Source organism: Macrobrachium nipponense, chromosome 7, assembly GCF_015104395.2.
Source record: "Macrobrachium nipponense isolate FS-2020 chromosome 7, ASM1510439v2, whole genome shotgun sequence".
Classification (NCBI taxonomy): Eukaryota; Metazoa; Arthropoda; class Malacostraca; order Decapoda; family Palaemonidae; genus Macrobrachium; species Macrobrachium nipponense.
In genome coordinates, this window is record NC_061109.1 from 31335933 (window position 1) to 31355932 (window position 20000).

The 20000-nt window shown below is 33.3% G+C and overlaps 1 protein-coding gene across 1 annotated transcript in view; it reads left to right on the forward strand.

Annotated features, from left to right (window-relative positions):
* Positions 1–20000, forward strand: part of LOC135217311 (cell adhesion molecule 2-like) — a 282994-nt gene that overhangs the window by 228877 nt on the left and 34117 nt on the right. The window contains exon 4 of the mRNA XM_064253091.1: positions 8859–8994. Coding sequence (XP_064109161.1) covers positions 8859–8994 — 136 coding nt within the window. The remainder of the gene's footprint in view (positions 1–8858; positions 8995–20000) is intronic.

Consider the following 20000-nt stretch of genomic DNA (forward strand, 5'->3'; position numbering starts at 1 on the left):
CTGGATCGAATACCTACATTTATCGGTATGATCCCTTATGTTGGAAAATTCGGGATTCGAAAGCTTAGTGCCAGTTCTATAGCTGATAGCTCTATGACTGTCGATTCGGACCTTGAGTAACCTATGTGTCGATCCAATATAGGTTCCTCGATTACATCGAGGACAAGTAAACTTGTAAATGACACATGAGGTCATCAATGGATCCAAAAACGGTCCTTGAAGTTGAAAAGGCTACCGATATTCAGTGGGTTTGTAGGTATAATTTTGATTTCATGGCAGGAGATGACCAGACATTAAAGCGTGGAGTTCCTTATATAAAGTTGTATTATGAATAAAAGGAAGGCTAGCATAGAACGGTAATTTAGGAACGTGAGGAGTAGGATGACGTGGAACAAAAATATTATTTAAAAATTTGGAGACATGCTTAAAGAACAACTGGGTGGGAAAGCAGTTGCTGTTAAAATATTTTTGCAAGAACGTGACTTCATTGTGAAAAAGATTGCCAACTAGAAGACAAACGCAAAGGCCGGTCGGAATGAAGCATGGTTAATAAGGCATTTATCTTAAAATCAAGAGAACAAAAACTATAAAAATTTGTACCAAGACCAGTGAATGTCTTTTTTTCTAAAAACGGAAGTTGAGAAGCCATGAGAGGGAGAGCGTGTAATTAAAATATCTAAAAAAGGCAACTGATTGTTGGTTTCGTGTTCAATGGTGAATTTGATGGTTTGAGGGTGAAATGAGTTGATGAAAGTAAAACCTCTCGGCGTCAAACCGACTTCTAAAGAGTGCAAACGTGTCGTCAACGTACCGTTTATAAAAAAGGGTGGATGGTAACTAAGGGGACAAGAATCAAGCATTTGCTCTTCCAGCGAGCACATGAAGCACTAAGCTTTCGAATCCCGAATTTTCCAACATAAGGGATCATACCGATAAATGTAGGTTATTCGGATCCCAGTAGTACAAAGACTTTCAGGTTTTGGGCAGAGCTTTCCAATCACAAGGTTTTAACAATTAATGAATCTTTGTTTATTAAAAAACTGGTCCCTTCACTGAACACCCATGCCACGTCTACACCTCTTTACCTCTCGTGAACTGCTTACGTTTTTTGTTAGTCCTTCCTCTGTCTTCACACTCAACGGTTGGTCCTTATTTGTGTTTTTAACTGTGATTGTTTTATTGTACTTTACATTGTGTATTTTAATATTGTAGCTTAATTTTATTGTACTAATCAGATATTGTTACTTTTTAGCTTGAAAATGAGGCCTGCTGGTTGGCTTCGAAACGTTGCAACTTAATAAATATGAGTTCCTTGACCTGTTGGTGTGCTTCCCCTACCTTCATTGTATAGTTGGGTTTAGAGAAAACCTCCGCCTGTTTAATATATATATATATACGTATATATATATATATATATATAATATATATATATATCATATATATATATATATATATATATATAATGTGTGAGTATCTTGATAAAGGTTTCCTTCGACTAAACGCATGTTGTATTTCCTGGAGAGCTTCCATTAAGCATCAGTAAGGAAAACTGGGCGTCCATCATTCGCCCAAGTAATACAGACACAGATTAGGGGCTGTCCAGGAAGAGTAAATCCTTTCGCCGGATCGTCGAGCGCTCCTAACGAAAAGAGGATGAAGAAGAAATCCATTAAGGCAGAAAACTGTCTCTTGCCGAAAGACGACCCAACAACAGCTCACCAGATTGGCGGAAATAAACCGCTCTTCCCCCCCCCCCCCCCCTCACAGGCCATGCCGCCAGCCCTCCCTCCTTCCTCCTCCTCCTCATCCTCCTCCTCCTCCTCCTCTCCCACTCCCCTTCTGGGGAAACTAAACCCCAGCCTAGCTCTTCCTAGACCCAGTCACCCTCCTCCCTCACTCCCGTTCTCCCGGCACCAATTGCACGCTGGCAGGACCCATTGTGTTCTTCCCTTATTGATAGAAAGAGATTGCGACTGGGCGTTGATCCTGTTTTCGTGTTCCGAACCACAATTTCTCCCAAAGATGCTGCTACGGAGGGCCTGATTGAGGGAGAACATTCCATTTGGAAGGTGGGTGGGGGGACGGGACCGATTACTTCTTTTCCACCTTAATTTCAGAGAGAGAGAGAGAGAGAGAGAGAGAGAGAGAGAGAGGGAAGGGGGTGGTTGCAAGGCAGTGAGCAATCTACTTACAATTCCGTGGTATGCATGTACATGAAACTAGCTATCCAAGCATAATACATGCATCCTAATACACGCACAATACACAAACATATATAGAAATATCTGATCAGTACTTAATATATGGAACCAATATCAAAGTGAGGATTCTTTCGTCGTTGCTCCCACTGTTTCTTAGTTTTTTTTACAATTATTATATATATATATATATATATATATATATATATATATATATATATATATATATATATATATATATATATATATATATATATATATATATATATATGTGTGTGTGTGTGTGTGTGTGTGTATGTGTGTGTGTGTGTGTGTGTGTGTGTGTGTGTGTGTAAATATCCTTTCATCTCCGCTATTTTCCGGATATAACAGAATTCTACCTCTATCATATCATCTGATCCGAAACATATTCAGAGCATTTTATTTTCCAAGGAAAATAAAATGTAGACTATTAATTCAACTTGATGTATATAAGATATTTATACCTGACTTAATGATATGAACATTTTATCGGAAGACTCACAATTACATTTATATGAAAAAAACTTCAGTAAAAGGTTTCAAACTTTTGAAAGTAGAAAATGAGAAATATAGTAGGAAATTTCTCATTTTTAGTTGGAACAGGATTTCTTCGTGAAGAAAAAGGTTCCATGGAGACAAACAGAAAAATATGCTCTTTGTACGTATTCGTCCGGCCTGATAATTACATTTAACTGTTCAACGGATAGAGAATACGTGAGATGATTTTTGGTGAATATAATAATAATAATAATAATAATAATAATAATAATAATAATAATTAATTATTATTATTATTATTATTATTATTATTATCATTATTATTATTATTATTATTATTATTATTATTATTATTATTATATCAGATTACTGAAGAAAATCCGAATTTCCTAATATTTTTTGACATACATGAACCCCCATCCTTTCAGTTTGAAAGAAGAATTGATTAAAAGGTCAATAATGTTCATATATCAACTTACTGACATAAAACCAGTGCTGAATAAGGTTGGTAAAACAGAAATAATAATTGGCCTAATTGTAAACATGTTTAATCTTTTCTTGTATCCACTCATTGCGTATCAGTCGAATCGAGAGCAAAAGGACGGAGAACTCATTTCAAGTTTTTTCATAACAGTGATTGACTTCATTTTTTCAGTGCTTATTCCGTATAAGGCGGCTAAAAACCAACACAAAAATTTACCTATAACTTGTAAAATATGCTACTGATTGTAACTGTACATTTTGCGGCGTCTGGTGGCTTCTGTGATTAAATGAAAAAATTTTAATTGCCTCAAAATTATTAGAGTAAAATATACGTCATTTGCAAAGAAGTACGGTTCAATTCTGAAAGTTTCAAAGCTAGAAAGAAAAATTTGCCGCAAAAGATCTGCAATGCAAAGTAAATGATTGCGCTTTGGGAATCCGAGGTTTGATTGATATCAATTTCATTTCTTGACTGCACTGATCTTCCGATATTATCTTCTTTTTTTATATATATATCCATGATGAATATATATATATATATATATATACTAGATATATATATATATATATATATATATATATATATATATGTATATATATATGATATATATATATATATATATATATCTATATACATATATACATACATACATACATACATCCATACAATATAACATATATATATATATATATATATATATATATATATATATATATATATATCATATATATATATATATATTATATATATATATATAGATATATATATAAATATATATATATATATATATATATATATATATATATATATATATATATGTGTGTGTGTGTGTGTGTGTGTGTGTGCATGTATACACAGACACACACACACACACACTCGTATATTTCAAAGCATTCCCTCTCTCCCCCAATCTCTTTCTCTCTCTGTCCCTTGTTTAACTTGAAAGGGCCGTTTCTCTTCCCACCTCCTATTCTGCTTCCTCTAACATTCTTCTTTTACAAGTTTATGCATTCATCTATTTCACGCCTATTCCCCCTCTCCCTCTCCCTCTCCCTCTCCCTCGCCCTCGTTGCGTTGTCCAATATTTCCTCCTTCAGTTTTCATTAATTTTTCTTTATACCTGGTATTCATTTTCCCGGGAGAATTCCTCCACTCTCTGGAGGTATTCTACCAATTTCATTTTCTTTTCGTCCCTCTCTCGTATGCATACGTGCGATGGGTAATCAGCATTTCTCCAGTTCGTCTTTTCATTCATCATTTTCTATTTTTTCCCGTCCATATTATTATCATCGAGCTCATCATGCTCAAATGCTTTTGTGTCTGTTTGCCTGTGTATCGCTTGATGTGTTCTTTGTTCAGAAAGTAGTAGGCTCTGCTCTGTTTTTACCTTTGCTTTTTATGAGTGCTCCTCTCTTCTGTTTGTTTCTACTCATTCGTTCAAGGTTCACCGATTTTCTATTGCCATTGTCATAATTTTTATTGCCTCTAGCTCTCTCCCTTACTCTGCTCTTCCTCTGTATATTACCACGTACAATTCTTCCAAAGTCATCACTTTAACAATATTCTCTCTCTCTCTCTCTCTCTCTCTCTCTCTCTCTCTCTCTCTCTCTCTCTCTCTCTCTCAGTCTCTCCTTTCCTCCTGTCTCTCTCTTTCTGCACTTCGTATAATGACCTTACACAATTATAACCATTGTCTCATTCCCGTCCCCCTATAAATCTATCCGTTCTCCATTTACTCCTATTACCTTATCATCCCATTTTCTTCCTCCTCTGTTATTGCCTTTTCCCTTCCTCACTCTGTCTTTAATGTCTCTGTTAATGTTCACTTTATCTCACCTTTCCTTCAGGTTGCTTGTTTAACAGTTTTATTATTATTATTATTATTATTATTATTATTATTATTATTATTATTATTATTATTATATATATATATATATGTGTGTGTGTGTGTGTGTGTGTGTGTGTGTGTGTGTGTGTGTGTGTGTGTGTGTAACCAGGAGATAATACGATTAGGGGAAAAGCATAAAACTTTAGTTCTTAGTTCCCTTGAATATTAGTCCAAAAGCTATCAATGTTTAGTTCAATATCAAGGGAGCCAAATCATCCACCCAATTTAGACATTTCTGGTGTTACTGATGTAACATGTACAAACATTGTAGGGGTTTAGATTTCCATTACCCAATTGGAAATACGATTAACAATACGATTAAGATGGCTACATGTCTGTCCGTCCGCACTTTTCTATCCACCTTCAGATCTTAAAAACTGCTGAGGCAGAGGGCTGCGAATTGGTGTGTTGATCATTCCCCTTCCAATCATCAAACACCAAACTGAAGCCCACTGGCTTCAATAGTATTTATCTTTATTTAAGGTTAAATTAACAATGATCGTGAGTCTGGCACTGCAACAATATAGGCCACCACTGCTGGCTGAGAGTTTCATACAGCGTTATGCACTGTACCTACAGAAAACTCGATTACGCCGAAGAAACTTGGCGCATATTTTACTTGCTCTTTTTTTATCCATCCTTAATGAGTTATTTTACCTAATACCGCTGGAAAAGAGTATCACATATGATCCCTCGTAGCTTCTTGCCAAAACAATTAATGAAAATCGGGACGCGAGCTGCGATCGACCCGAGACGTTGGCGCTCCCTTAATAAGCCTAGACTAAGCAGGAAACGTTAACCCAAACAGGGGAGTTCCGCCTCCTCCGACCGACGGAAAATCACATTCATAAGTAAAGACTGGTCCTGAATAGATTCCTGAGTAAGCTCTTGAAACTCCAAATAGGATACGAAGCCACAAAGAGGATTAGGATATCTCGACAGACCCCTTATTGTGACGTCAAGACAGTAAGCCGGTTGGCAAAACGTAAGACTACATTAGAATCTGTTTTGCCCTCACTCATTTTGCGGTCGGGATTTCTATCTGGCATTGCCGTGGCAGAGTGACTTCATTTGAGGAGCTGTCCTTGAGAAATGGGATTTTATTCCGGGTTGCGTGTGACTTCATTAGGGGAAGCGTCCGTTAGGAAATGGGAATTACTCGGTTGCACTGCGCTTGAATAAGTCTCATTAAGTATTCGGATTTGACTTATGGTCACAATCATGTGTATTTGTTTGGGACTATTTTTCTGCGCAAATGAATCTCATAGGATTTTATATGCGACGACGCTTGAGAGATTGTTCTTGTACAATTTGATTTTGAACACGTCTTTTACGGTGGTGACTTCGTTTGAGGAGCTGGTTTTGAGGGCTATGATTGCGTAGCATGTTGTTGATCTCTGTGGAATATAGAAATAGAATACAGAATTTGGGCCAGAGGCCAAACACTGGAAGCTATTTGGTTATTCAGCGCTGAAAGGGAAACTGAGAGTAGAAAGAGTTGAAATGTGTAAACACAGGGTGGAGAGTGAGGTGGAAGAGAGCGAATATGAAAGGAGGTACATAGCAGGAATGAAAGCTGCAATGACGGCACTACCTTGTTCATGATGGTATGTTCCTTCCCTTGAGGAACAGATTGTATTCATAGGTTTATGTTATATAGAATTAAATGATATTCCATTCAAGGTGATACGTGCCTTCGGTTGAGGAACTGCCTTGAGTAACAGGGTGTTATTATATTTCATTGAATGTGGTTTGATGATCTAATTGTGGAACTGTTTTCATGTATGGGAATCGAACTGGTTTCTATTACTAGATACATGCAAGTTTGGCCGCTCTTTTGAATGCGAAAAAATAAATATATAGATTACCTGCTCATTATATCTAAAGACCATTTTGATAAAAGTAAATCTTACCTAGTATGAAAATGATGAATATTGGATAAAAGAAAAATAAACTGCCTTTCTTATGAAGTAATGTTAATGCTCAAAAGACGTTGCTATGCTCAAGTTACAAAATATATTTCATCTCTCATTTTCTCGATTAAGCTGCACCTAATGTTCTCAACATATTTTCCTTCAAATAAAAAAAAAACTATTGGTGTTTTTTCCTAAAATTATACAGATTATTAGTAAGCATATTTCCTTCTGTGTTATAACAGTTACGGACTTCTAATGAAGAAAGTTGACTAAGATAAAAGTTTTATAGCAGATGTAATAATTTGTATACACACTCAATGACGAGATACATAAATGCATTTGTGTATGCTATCACACACCGATATGTCTGAAAAAATAAAAAAAAATCCAGCTGCAGAAAACAAAAGCCAGGCGAAATAAATAGAATGCCAAAAAAACGAAATATATATTTCCCATAACAATGACTTCCTGCGGGTAGCGTGTCATCCCCGTTTTCAATCCATCATGCGCACCTGAATGAGAGAGATTTCCATGGCAATCATTTTCGCCAGGATCATCATCCATCCTATAAATGAAGACAGAAGTATAATCAACCATGTCAGCTACTCTGCCTCGCGGGAAGGGTAACAACCCATCAGTGACGTCGAGGCTTCCATCTCAGATCGACGTTGGGACAGATGTTACAGGTCTCGCAGGGATGTCTGTCACGCAGCCGTGTTTTCTGTCATCTCCCAGCATTTTTGCCAACAAAATTTGTACCGAGCGACCTGCATTTATTTGCAGAATTTAAGTTAAATATGATCGTGCTCGCTTGAAATATCCTCAAAGAGCGTGAGTTATTATATATATATATATATATATATATATATATATATATATATATATATATATATATATATATATATATATATATATATATATATATATATATATATATATATATATATATATATATATATATATATATATATATATATATATATATATATATATATATATATATATATATATATATATATATATATATATATATATATATATATATATATATATATATATATATATATATATATATATATATATATATATATATATATATATATATATATATATATATATATATATATATATATTATATATATATATATATATATATATATATATATATATATATATATATATATATAGTATATATATATATATATATATATATATATATATATATATATATATATATATATATATATATATATATATATATATATATATATATATATATATAGTATATATCGCACCAACGCAAAAATTACTGTTACCTCCGGGCTCCAAACTTATCGTCAGGATGCGAAAATGTATCAGAAAACGTTTTCCTTCGGGGACACCACCTTTAGAGGGCTTCGTCCGGTATCAAAATGATTGAATATTGAAAGGTGCCGGTTTTAAGGGGAGTTCCTTTTCAACTTTCTGAACCATCTACGTTTTCATTTAATCTTTATTGCATATTTCTGAATAAAGGTTTTCATTTGTGGTTGTGATCGTTGAGACTAGATGCCTAAGAATAAGTTTTACCTTTTCTTAAGTGAATGTACCAACTACAATGCCAAGTTATTTTTGGATATACGGAAACGATTTGTCTTCGGGCAAAATTCAAGCTATAACTATAAAAATCACCCTTTTTTTTACGGTGAATTTTTCAAATACAACGCAAAGGTATTTTTTGAAACAGGCAAACACTCTTCGGGCAACTTTCCAGTTTTTCCTATAAAAAATAAGCATTTTTTTTTTTTTTTGGCACTGAAATCTGTGTGTAAAATCAATGACTGATTTCCTCCCTCTCTCTCTTTCCCCACCAGACCGCCTTGAGCGACGAACGGAAGGTAACCCTCCGAACAGTCAGCCTCCAGTCATCTGGCAAGTACAAGTGTGAGGTGTCAGCAGATGCTCCTTCCTTTCACACGGAGTCCAAGAGCGCCGAGATGCTCGTCGTAGGTGAGACTACGACGCCATATTTTTTTTTTTTTTTTTCAAGTTAAATTTTTCTCTGTATTCTTCTTGAATTCTTTCTTTATTTCTTTCTCCAACGGCCGCGGATATGATTCCAACTGGCGATATATATATATATATATATATATATATATATATATATATATATATATATATATATATATATATATATATATATATATATATATATATATATATATATATATATATATATATATATATATATATATATATATTATATATATATATATATATATATATATATATATATAATATATATATATATATATATATATATATATATATATATATATATATATATATGTGTGTGTGTGTGTGTGTGTGTGTGTGTCTGTGTGTATGTATGAATGTGTATGTATAATTGAATATTAATTTCTAAAGATTTTTTCGTTTAATTTCCCCCTATTTTTTCATGAATCTGTAATTTATCTATATGGAGATTTATCGAATTTGATATTTAGTTTTCTTTTTATATTTACATTTTGGGCATATCTTTGGCATAAGGATGAACTAATACTAATTAATTTCTTTGGTGTTTTATGTTTTTCCCCCGAAAGCAAATGCTTGGTTGAGGCACTTGTCTTCCTTTCCTTTTTTATCTTATATAAGACATTTGAAAATCTGTTTCGTAATCGTAGTAATCACTCTCCTATGTAGGTAGTAATGGTCTCCCTTGGAATTATTTTTGCTTCTTTATTTCTTTGGTTTGTTAGTAAGAAGATTGTCCTTTTGTATCTCTATTTACATGCTCTTTTATCCTTTATGAAAGATAGTTCAGGTAACTTTTTATGTAATTTTATTTCAAAATTTCTTATTATATATTTTGCATGTTTTCGATATAATAGTCCTGCCTCACTTATAATTGCACGAGTTTCACATGCCATGTTGAACTCACTGCACCATTACTGCACAGCAGTAATAAGGTACTGTTTTTTTTTTTACTGCTTAATTATTTCGTCAAAACCTTTATTGATTTAAACTTTTTTTCTTTCTACCTGTCCCCCAGGTGATTTTATATAATAAGAATTTCACTGAAGTTTCAAGTTTCTTAATCTTTTCAAGAAAATCACTCGTTTTCATAGGATCTTTCTATGTGGCAAAGGGTCACTGAGAAGAAATCATATTATAAAAGCACTAAATTTAAAGGAAAAATATTTATAAAGGGAAAAGTATAGATGGCGGTTACATGCGAGAGATTTTAGAAATACCTAAGATGACACAGAAAAGTCAGCATGATGGGAGTTCATCATTACTGGATGATGTAGACTACGAAAAGGATGAAAATTGCAAACAGATAAAAGAAAATAGACATTTTATGATGGAGAAGGATAGGGATATCGATAAAAAAGATAAGGAATTCTTTGACCTAAAACATACAGAAAATTATACATATTTCTGAGAGATATGTGGCTTCATTGCCTTATGCATATTTCTGGGAGATATGCGGCTTCATTGAAGGCATTAAACCAGCAAATTTTTTATTAAAATTTTGATCATACAGAGAAGAATCATAACCATTCAGTTCATTAATTTTAAGCTGCCAGACCAAGCACTGCAACACTTTTTGCCATTCTGCGTTTAAGATATTGAATAGAAGGTGTTGGAGTGGTTAGACAGCAAGCTTAAGAGATCCAGAAAATAAAAACATGAAGCAGAAAACCCTGCAGTTGCACTAAGACGTAATAGTTATAACATTTCGGACAGCATGACTGAAAAAAGAAAGCGGGAAATGGAGTTATATAAAATAAAGCTAAAAGGTGGGTGCAGCTAAGGGTCAGACAGACGCTGCAAATACCAAGGACTACTAACAAATGCCTACAGTGCACCACTGATATAAAAAGGTAATAAAATCTTACATCTGATAAATTAAGGGGATAAAATTATCTTTTCAGGATTTAATGTTCACAGATATACGAAATAAGTTCAACAAAGGTAATAAGTATATTCACATTGAGATTTCAAATACGGCATAACCACGACATTGACCTGAAAGAAATAAAGTTTGAGTCAGTATTACTACAAAAGCTATAGGAACTTTATGGTATTTCTCGTAATTGTTTCTTTTTTTTATACACAGTTTCTGTAATATTTCCTATCCTTCAGTGGATTCTTTGTGTCTTTTCAATGAAGGGTAATGCCAAGAATTAACAAAACTGTTGATTATTACCATTGAACGCCACCCGCGCCCCGCCCTCCAACCACCCACCCCTAGCGCCCAAAAAACAAAAAAAAAAAACAATAATAAAAACACTCACAAGAAGAAATAGAGAAAAACGTGCATTAGACAAAGGTGAAGCAGATTAGAAATCCAATAGCAAGTAAATAAACAATCCACCGAGCTGAATAGGAAGCCGGGACACAATGGCCATTCCGCTGAATAATTGTTCTCCATTTTTCAACTTTGTATGTTCGTGAGCACAAAAGCGACAAAGATCCAGGTCAAATGAATCTAGAGAGAACTGAATTTACGGTGAGCTATTCGTCGCTTTTGCTTTTCTCGGGCGATTTATGGAACGTCAATTCTACGCTTCGGTCTGCTTTGCAATGGGCACTGTAAGCAATAATGACCGCCTGCCCTTAGGTAAGGATTAATGATGGAATTTCATTGTTGGAGGGTAGAGACGGTTGACTTCGCGGACTTAACACTTCAGGGAGATGATAGCAATTGTTTACCTATTCACCTGCGGAAAATCGAAGCGAATAACGGCTACCGGTCAGGGACTCTGCTGCGATTTGTGAATGGGAAACGTCGATGGATCATTCTCAAGAGGATAGTGTTCATGTAGTAGGTCGAACTAGTTAGTGGGAATTAGGCAATTATGTTGGGCAATTAAAACACGTTCTTTTTTATCGCGTCAACACTGAATTTAACACTAATATGTGTCTAGTATTGTTTCTGGAGCCATCGTACGTGCGCGCGCGCATCACACACACGCAAACACACATAGTATATAGTATATGTATATATATATATATATATATATATATATATATAATGTATATATATATATATATATATATATATATATATATATATATATATATATATATACGTGCGTGCGTGTATACTCGTATGTCTGAATGTATACAAATTTGTAAATAAATGTAGGGCATCGTTGCACTGTCATAAGTACTATGTTCAAATGTATTTGAAATGTTGTGAATCTCTCTCTCTCTCTCTCTCTCTCTCTCTCTCTCTCTATCTCTCCCTCTCTCTCTCTCTCTCTCTCTCTGACTCTCTCTCTGTATATATATATATATATATATATATATATATATATATATATATATATATAAAGTATAAGAGTTCCCAGTAATCTTTTTTGTTTAATTTTCTTGAGTGCGTGTTTGTAATTTTTATTACTGCCTCGCGTGTTCATGCAAGAGGACCAGATATAATTACTCGTTACTTAGAGCACAAAAAAAAAAAAAAAAAAAATCGGAACATTAGGTTTCGCCCCCGCCCCCGTCCTGGTATATAAACGTCTTCTTGCTCTAAATCCCACTTCTTAGGCCATCCCTTTGTCCCTTCGTCACCCTCGTAGCATGGGAGCTAAGACACTTAACTCAATCTCTGAACCCTTCTTGATAATGAAGACATTAGCTACATGAAAGGGTTTGCTGCTGCTCCTTCTTCGGAGGTTTGGCAGAAATAATGGAAGCGTCGTTATTCGCGGCGACTTTCCTACGGTGCTGATCATATCGGCAGTACCACTGCTCCTGGCTAATGTGACAGGGTGGATGGGATTTCCATTCATTAGGCACATTAGAGGCGCAAGGGATTCAGTGCGGTATTATAGATGAGATGGCTTTCTCTAAGTGACAAAAGAGAATTATCATGTGTAGAGGGACATGAATATAGCATTTCTTTTCTACGCTTCAACTTGAAGGTTGTATAGCGGGAACACCTTTGTTGCCATATTTTTGCTGCTTGCTTCCAAAGTGTTCAAAATTGTTACCATTTCGGCTCAAAACGGATAAGGCTTTTCTTTTTTCGAGTTGATTTAATAGAACGAAAAGAACTCACATCGCACTCACCGGAGATATTTACTAAAAAATGTACAGGGAAGGATGGATGAGCAGTTACAACGAAATAAGATAATGTTTGAAAATCTTCGTAGATAACGATCAGAAGTGTTGGTATTTCAATATGTATTCTTTCGTACACGAAGATCTGTTTATTATTTAGGAGTGAGACTAGTGGGGTCTGTTGCTTGACAGAACCCATTATGAATGATATCGATATCAATAGTTCCATATACAGAGTCCAAGTGGTGTACATTTATCAGTACTTATAGCGGATATCCTAGTGTACTGGTAGAGAACATTATTCACGCCACAGAAAGAAACACCATGATACTCAATAATCCCAGTTTGAAGACTGACGTCTGTATCTCAAGACTACTAATGGAAGAGTTGATTCCATATTCGACTGTGTTTTTGTGAAGATACTGTGGAATGAATCGTGCATTTCCAAAATATAAAAAGATTTAGGTTGCCTCAAACTGACAAAATTAGGTTAATTATGAGGAAGCATATTATGTTTTACCTCTAATAATAATTAAACTTGGAAACAGCCGTTTGCAGGTTGTAACAAAGAAAAAGAAGGCTCCGAATCTTGCCTTTGAAATCTTTATATTTCTTGTAAAATAATAATCAAGGAGTATACGAACCTTGGACGCTGACCAGTGGCTACAGGGCAAGTTAATTGATGGTTAGTCAAGTAAATTGCTATCGGTATCAACCCTAACGTAACTGGCGCCTGTCCTCAGTAATTGGCACACGTACGTCCATGTGCTCTGTGACCGAAAATGGACGATATAAAACTGTACTGAAGTAATTAAGGTGATACGCAGTAATTACACAGAAAGATAAACCGCACAAAAACTTTAGTAGAAAAAAAAAGAAAAAAAATGTAGTCATGGAAAGAAACTAATCTGGGTTGATAAGATGAACACACGATTACTTGGGCATTCCCACAATTCAGATTGATGTAAGCTTAATTTATAGCATAAATACTAAGCATATCGTCGAATGCTTTATGAATAATATTTGCATATCTGTTGCTTTATATGAGAGTTCTATGTTCCTTCAAAATTAAATGAACCCCAGTGTATTTATCGACATTTTTATATTGATAGCTGGTGAATCTTTCCACTTATATTCTTAACATAAGGCAACATGAAGAAATTGTTACAGTTCCTCACAAAAAAATTTATTTTCAGTTATAATTTTGTTTTTACATAATGTTTTAGATATGACCAAAGCTCCATTTCCTCAGCAAATAATCATTTCATTGAGTGGTGATGCTAACGATATCATCTGCTGATATTTAGTGTCAGCTACCAAAAATAATTACTTCAGTATGATTTGTAAGACGAAGTACTAGTCATAACTGAATGGAGAACTTTTATTACTTTTTTCTTCGGGATTTCTCTTTATTCCACGTTTGAACAACAAAAACATAAATAAAATTATTGTAAGAGGAATAACTTCATGGCACAATAGGTATTTCTGAAAATGTCAGGATAATTGCTTCCGGAGGCATGTTATAAATAATCAAATTATTTCTCATGAAATATAAGAATTATGTTGCATATACATACATACGTACATACTTGCATACACACACACACACACACACACACACACACACACACACATATATATATATATATATATATACTATATATATATATATATATATATATATATATATATTATATATATATATATATATATATCATATATATATATATATATATATATATATATATATATATATACATATATATATATATATATATATATATATATATATATATATATATATACATATATATATATATATATATATATATATATATATTATATATATAATATATATATATATATATATATATATATATATATATATATATATATATATATATATATTATATATATATATATATCATATATACAGTATATATATATATATATATATAGATATATATATATATATATATATATATATAATTTACTATTCCATATTTACCAGATACATATGTAATTGTAATGTCACAGTGCCCTCTAAACTTCTGGAAATCTTCGCGTGAAGAACTCGAGAAGTTAAGAGGGCATTGTGGCTATTACAATTACACACACACACACACACACACACACACACACATATATATATATATATATATATATATATATATATATATATATATATATATATTATATATATAGTATATATATATATATATATATATATATATATATATAGTATATATAGATATATATTATATATATATATATATATATATATATATATATATATATATATATATATATATATATATATATATATATATATATATATATATATATATATATATATATGCACGTGTGCACACACAATATATCTATATATACACACAGACTAGGAGATTCTGACTTCAAAATCAAGGAATATGTGAATTTTTTTTTATAAACCATGAAGAGAGTCGTCTAATAAATGTAGCTAAGAATCTTATGTTGGTAGATATTAAAAAAAATTATCACTTCTCTTTCTTTATTTGCGCGTGTGTGTGTGTGTGTGTGTGTGTATGTGTGTTTGTCTGTAGGCATTTGAGTGGGACGTTGTGTGAATACGCGTGTATGCTATAAATGTGTTCGCAACTTTAACGAGTAAATCGTGACCAATAATGAACTTCGGAAGCCCCCAGACTGAAATGAAAGGAATAATAACTACAAAAAAAAAAAAATATATATAAAACGAAAATACATAAATTTCAAAGCAATCATACGTTTGTACTATTGTCAGATGTTTAGAAGCACAAAATAGGCCTTTGATATTTAATCTTTAGGGATTTCGATAGCTGAGATTTAGATGAGCAACTGAGGTTGATCTTTAGGAAGAAAGTGTACTTGCGAAAGTTGATCTCTAGGAACATAACCTGTGCTAAAGATAAATGACCTTTAGACAATCGAAGTCGGTTATCGACGGACGATCTTTAGAAAAAAAAAGTAGATTATAAGTAGTTTTTTTTTTTATTACGAGCGAAGCGAAGTCTTATTGGAAACGAGCTTATTTCTAGCGGCCCGGCCCCTACGCTATTAAAATATTAATGTCTCCAAAAGTATTGAAGATAAAAGAAAAATCCTTTCGGTAGATAAAATCTTTTATATTTGAATTTTACCCCTTATAGAATTTAAAATTAAGTTTTAATTATTGCATTAGTCCCTATCGCTATTCAGATGCTAATATCTCCAAAAGTGTTGAAGATAAATAAAAATTTATTTCGGTAAATAAAACTTTACATCTTTAAATTTCCTATAAGATTTATTTTCAGAATATCATAATTTCAAATTTAAATGGTGTTTTATTTATTGCATTATAATTTTCACCACGGCCCGGCCCTAACGCCATTCAAATGCTAATATCACCGCAAGTATCGAAGGTAAAAGAACAATTCTTCGGCAGATAAACCCCTATATCTTTCAGTTTCATCCCATATAAGATTTATTTAAGACTATTTGAAACACAATTAACGATAATGTATATATAGCAGAGATTTCAGAGAGACTTAGTTAACGTTACCTTTGATGGTTTAACTTGAAGCTTCGCGAGTTATTGCCTTTAGGGCGTCCTATTGGTTTAGTATATGAAGAGTGTTGTATTATTGTTATTTCAGTAGATGAAACCTATTCATATGGAAGAAGGCCACGGGACCATTGACTTGAAATTCAAGCTTCCAAAGATTGTTGGTTTCAACCTCCCACCCCAGACCCGACACTGCAGCAGTAACTGAACATGATACAGAGCCAATGATTTTTCGTCGCCCTAAGGGAGACGCGAACCCGCGACATTTGAGTGACATGCCTCGACACTCATCATAATGCCAGCGGACCAGCTATGATTTATGAGAAAATTTGCGTTTATAAAGATGCAACGGAAACATGAAAAAGGCAAATATCTGGACGTGAATAATCTAAGATTAAATCCCGAAAATACTAATCCTCTCCAGCGAAAGATTACGAAGCATTCTCCCAGCTCTCAGTCCAAAATGAAAAGGGAATGGAAGAGCAGACCACACCTGTATGGATATCCTCATATTTCGAACGGCTTATTGTTCGTGGAACAACTGTATTTTTCAAGGCCTGCTATGGTATCACAAGAGGTAACCACTTTCAAACACAGTACCAAGGCACCTTTAATAACCTGGATAATCACGATTCTCTGGATTGTTACTATCTTTCATTGAAGGGGACCATTGGCAATGCGTAGGAAACTTTACCTGTGTAAGAATCGTCTGCAATGACTGGTCATCAGTGCAAACATCTCGTCAGCAGACGTATGATCATATCCCATCACAAGAATAATCCATGAACTCTGACTCAGAACAGCTTTGGGTAATGTAAGTGACAACGACCCTGTGTTCATCGCACTGTGGCCCCACATTGACGTAGTTATTTGAAAAGTTTTGGAGATAGGAACAATGGCAACTAACAAAGCATTTTGGAAAACATTAAGTACTTGTGCTCAAAGGGGAACTGTTCGGCGTATGTTTCATTTACTATTTTACCTATTATCAGTATGCTGATTTTCTCTTGGTCATAAGATCGATAGTAAAAATCTTGTAACTAGGAAGAAACACTGGCTTTTTAATAAACCACAATATGGACGCGGTGGGCATGCACTGGTTTTAAAATCCGCACATGAATCGTGCAGTAATCGAAAAACTATCTTTCAATGTTTAATTGAATTGAATGCTAACTTTTAATTGATAAAAAGAAATAAAAGATTAAAAGAAAATTGAATTATTTCGGATTTAACAAACTAATGACGAATCTCTTTATTCATAATGATAAATATAAATATGAATATTTCTTAACTCGATGAAAACAAGAAAGACTTTCATAGCACAAAATGTTCAGTTTGAGTTGCTAAGGGCTTATAAGTTCAGTACGCTCTACAATCAGAAAGATTTTGTCTTCAAAATGAATAAACATTTACATTAAAGATCCAATATATGAAAGGGTGCTGGTCAGAGATTGCATGCATCTACAAAAATAAGAATAATCCCCAAAGATGAAAACTAGCCGTTTATAAACAAATAGGAAAGGTATTGTGAACAGTGCAAATTGATCGGTAAGCTTTCTTTAAAGATTAGTGTATGATTGGAAACAATTTAATTGTTTATGAAATAACAACAAATCCCCGATGAACAAATGACCAACTCTCTGATTCCGGGATTAACGACAATATTTATATTATTGAAAATATTTTTGAACATGAAATGGTTTTGAAAGGGCAGAATTTTGCACAGGACAATCATCGGTTTAAAAAAAATTGGATTAATTTCATCAACACCATTTTATCGTAATTTCAAAAACTATTTAATGAAAAGGTTGACAATTTATAAACAATGCTGTCAATAACAAAATGAAAAGACAATACTCAAGAAGACAAAAACTAGACTATGTAGTAATAGTACTACCATGAGCCTGAGCATTACTCGTAACAATATTATTCGGAGACAATTATAAGGAATCTCTTGGATTTATGAAAAATTAGAGAGTAATTATGGTGACTTCGCCGGATAAAATGTCGAAATAATGTGTATATGATAGATATAAACTTAACAATTGGAACTGAGATATGAAATTTAGACCAAGGGCCAAGCGCTTGGAATTTATGAGGTCATTCAACGCTGAAAGGGAATTTAAGAGTAAAGAAGGGTTTAAAGGTAAATGAGGAGGAAAAGCTGGCCACTTCACTATGAAGAGAGGGTTAAGAGAAAGAGGAAAGTAAGATGGAAAAAAGAGAATACGAACGGAGGTACAGTAAAAGGTATGCAAGGGGTGGTAGCTACGGGCGGTACGAATGCTACAGAGATTAATAATGCCTACAGCGCACCGTGTGAGGTGTACTGATGGCACTAATCGTTTACGGGAACATAAACATAAATATTCTAAATATGACGTAATAGCAAAGCAAGAGCAAGGCAATTATATCGCTCATATCACACAGTATCTACGATATATATATATATATATATATATATTATATATATATATATATATATATATATATATATATATATATCAAATATCAAATGGAGGGAATCGTAAAAGATCAACAATTTGTTAAATATTAAGAAGTGGGAGAGGAAGGTAATATAAAGCATATATATGATAATATAATATCATGAAAAATAAATTAGCTAATAAATAATCTCAATACGTATATATCATTAGGTTCTGTTATTATATTTTCAATAAATGAGGACAACATAATGTGTGTGTGTGTACTTTTTTACTTTTTACACTGTTTAGTAGAAATGATTATGCTAACGCGCCCATCATTATTAATTTCAGAATAAATATTTTGTTTTGTTCACTTCTGGAAATGGTGTTGAATTTTCCTTTTAACTCTTCCATGTAAAGTCTTCCCGAAACACCATTCAGTCTCATCAGTTAGCCATTTCTATATTTTTCTATCACGTTGGAATATGCGTGATTATTTCGTTCCATGTTTGGTGTATAAATTCGCGTTTTATTAATACTATAATTAATAGCTTACGTGATCATCAGTGTCAAAATTTGTGCACTTATTCTTTCTTTGAAGCATGAAAGCTCCCACCCATTCAGTTTAAAGTAAATCTTGATTTAATGTCGGTTTCAACTGGACTTGATTCGTTCAAAAAACCGTGCAATCCATTCCGGCGTTTATTCACTTATTTATGAAAAGTCAAAGTCAAAGTCGCCAGTCTCAGCTCTATTGGTTTTATTCTACGTCAAATGAACCAAGGTATACATTCCAACTTTCTCCTAGCAAAGAAAATCTGTCCTTTTTTAATCATTTTACCTAAGGAATGTATGTTTTACAAGAACCCTTTTTTCTGTTGATCGAATATTATTAACTTTTATCGTGTTCCGGTACATTCGTAAGTGCGTTTGAGAAATTTCTATTCCTTTTC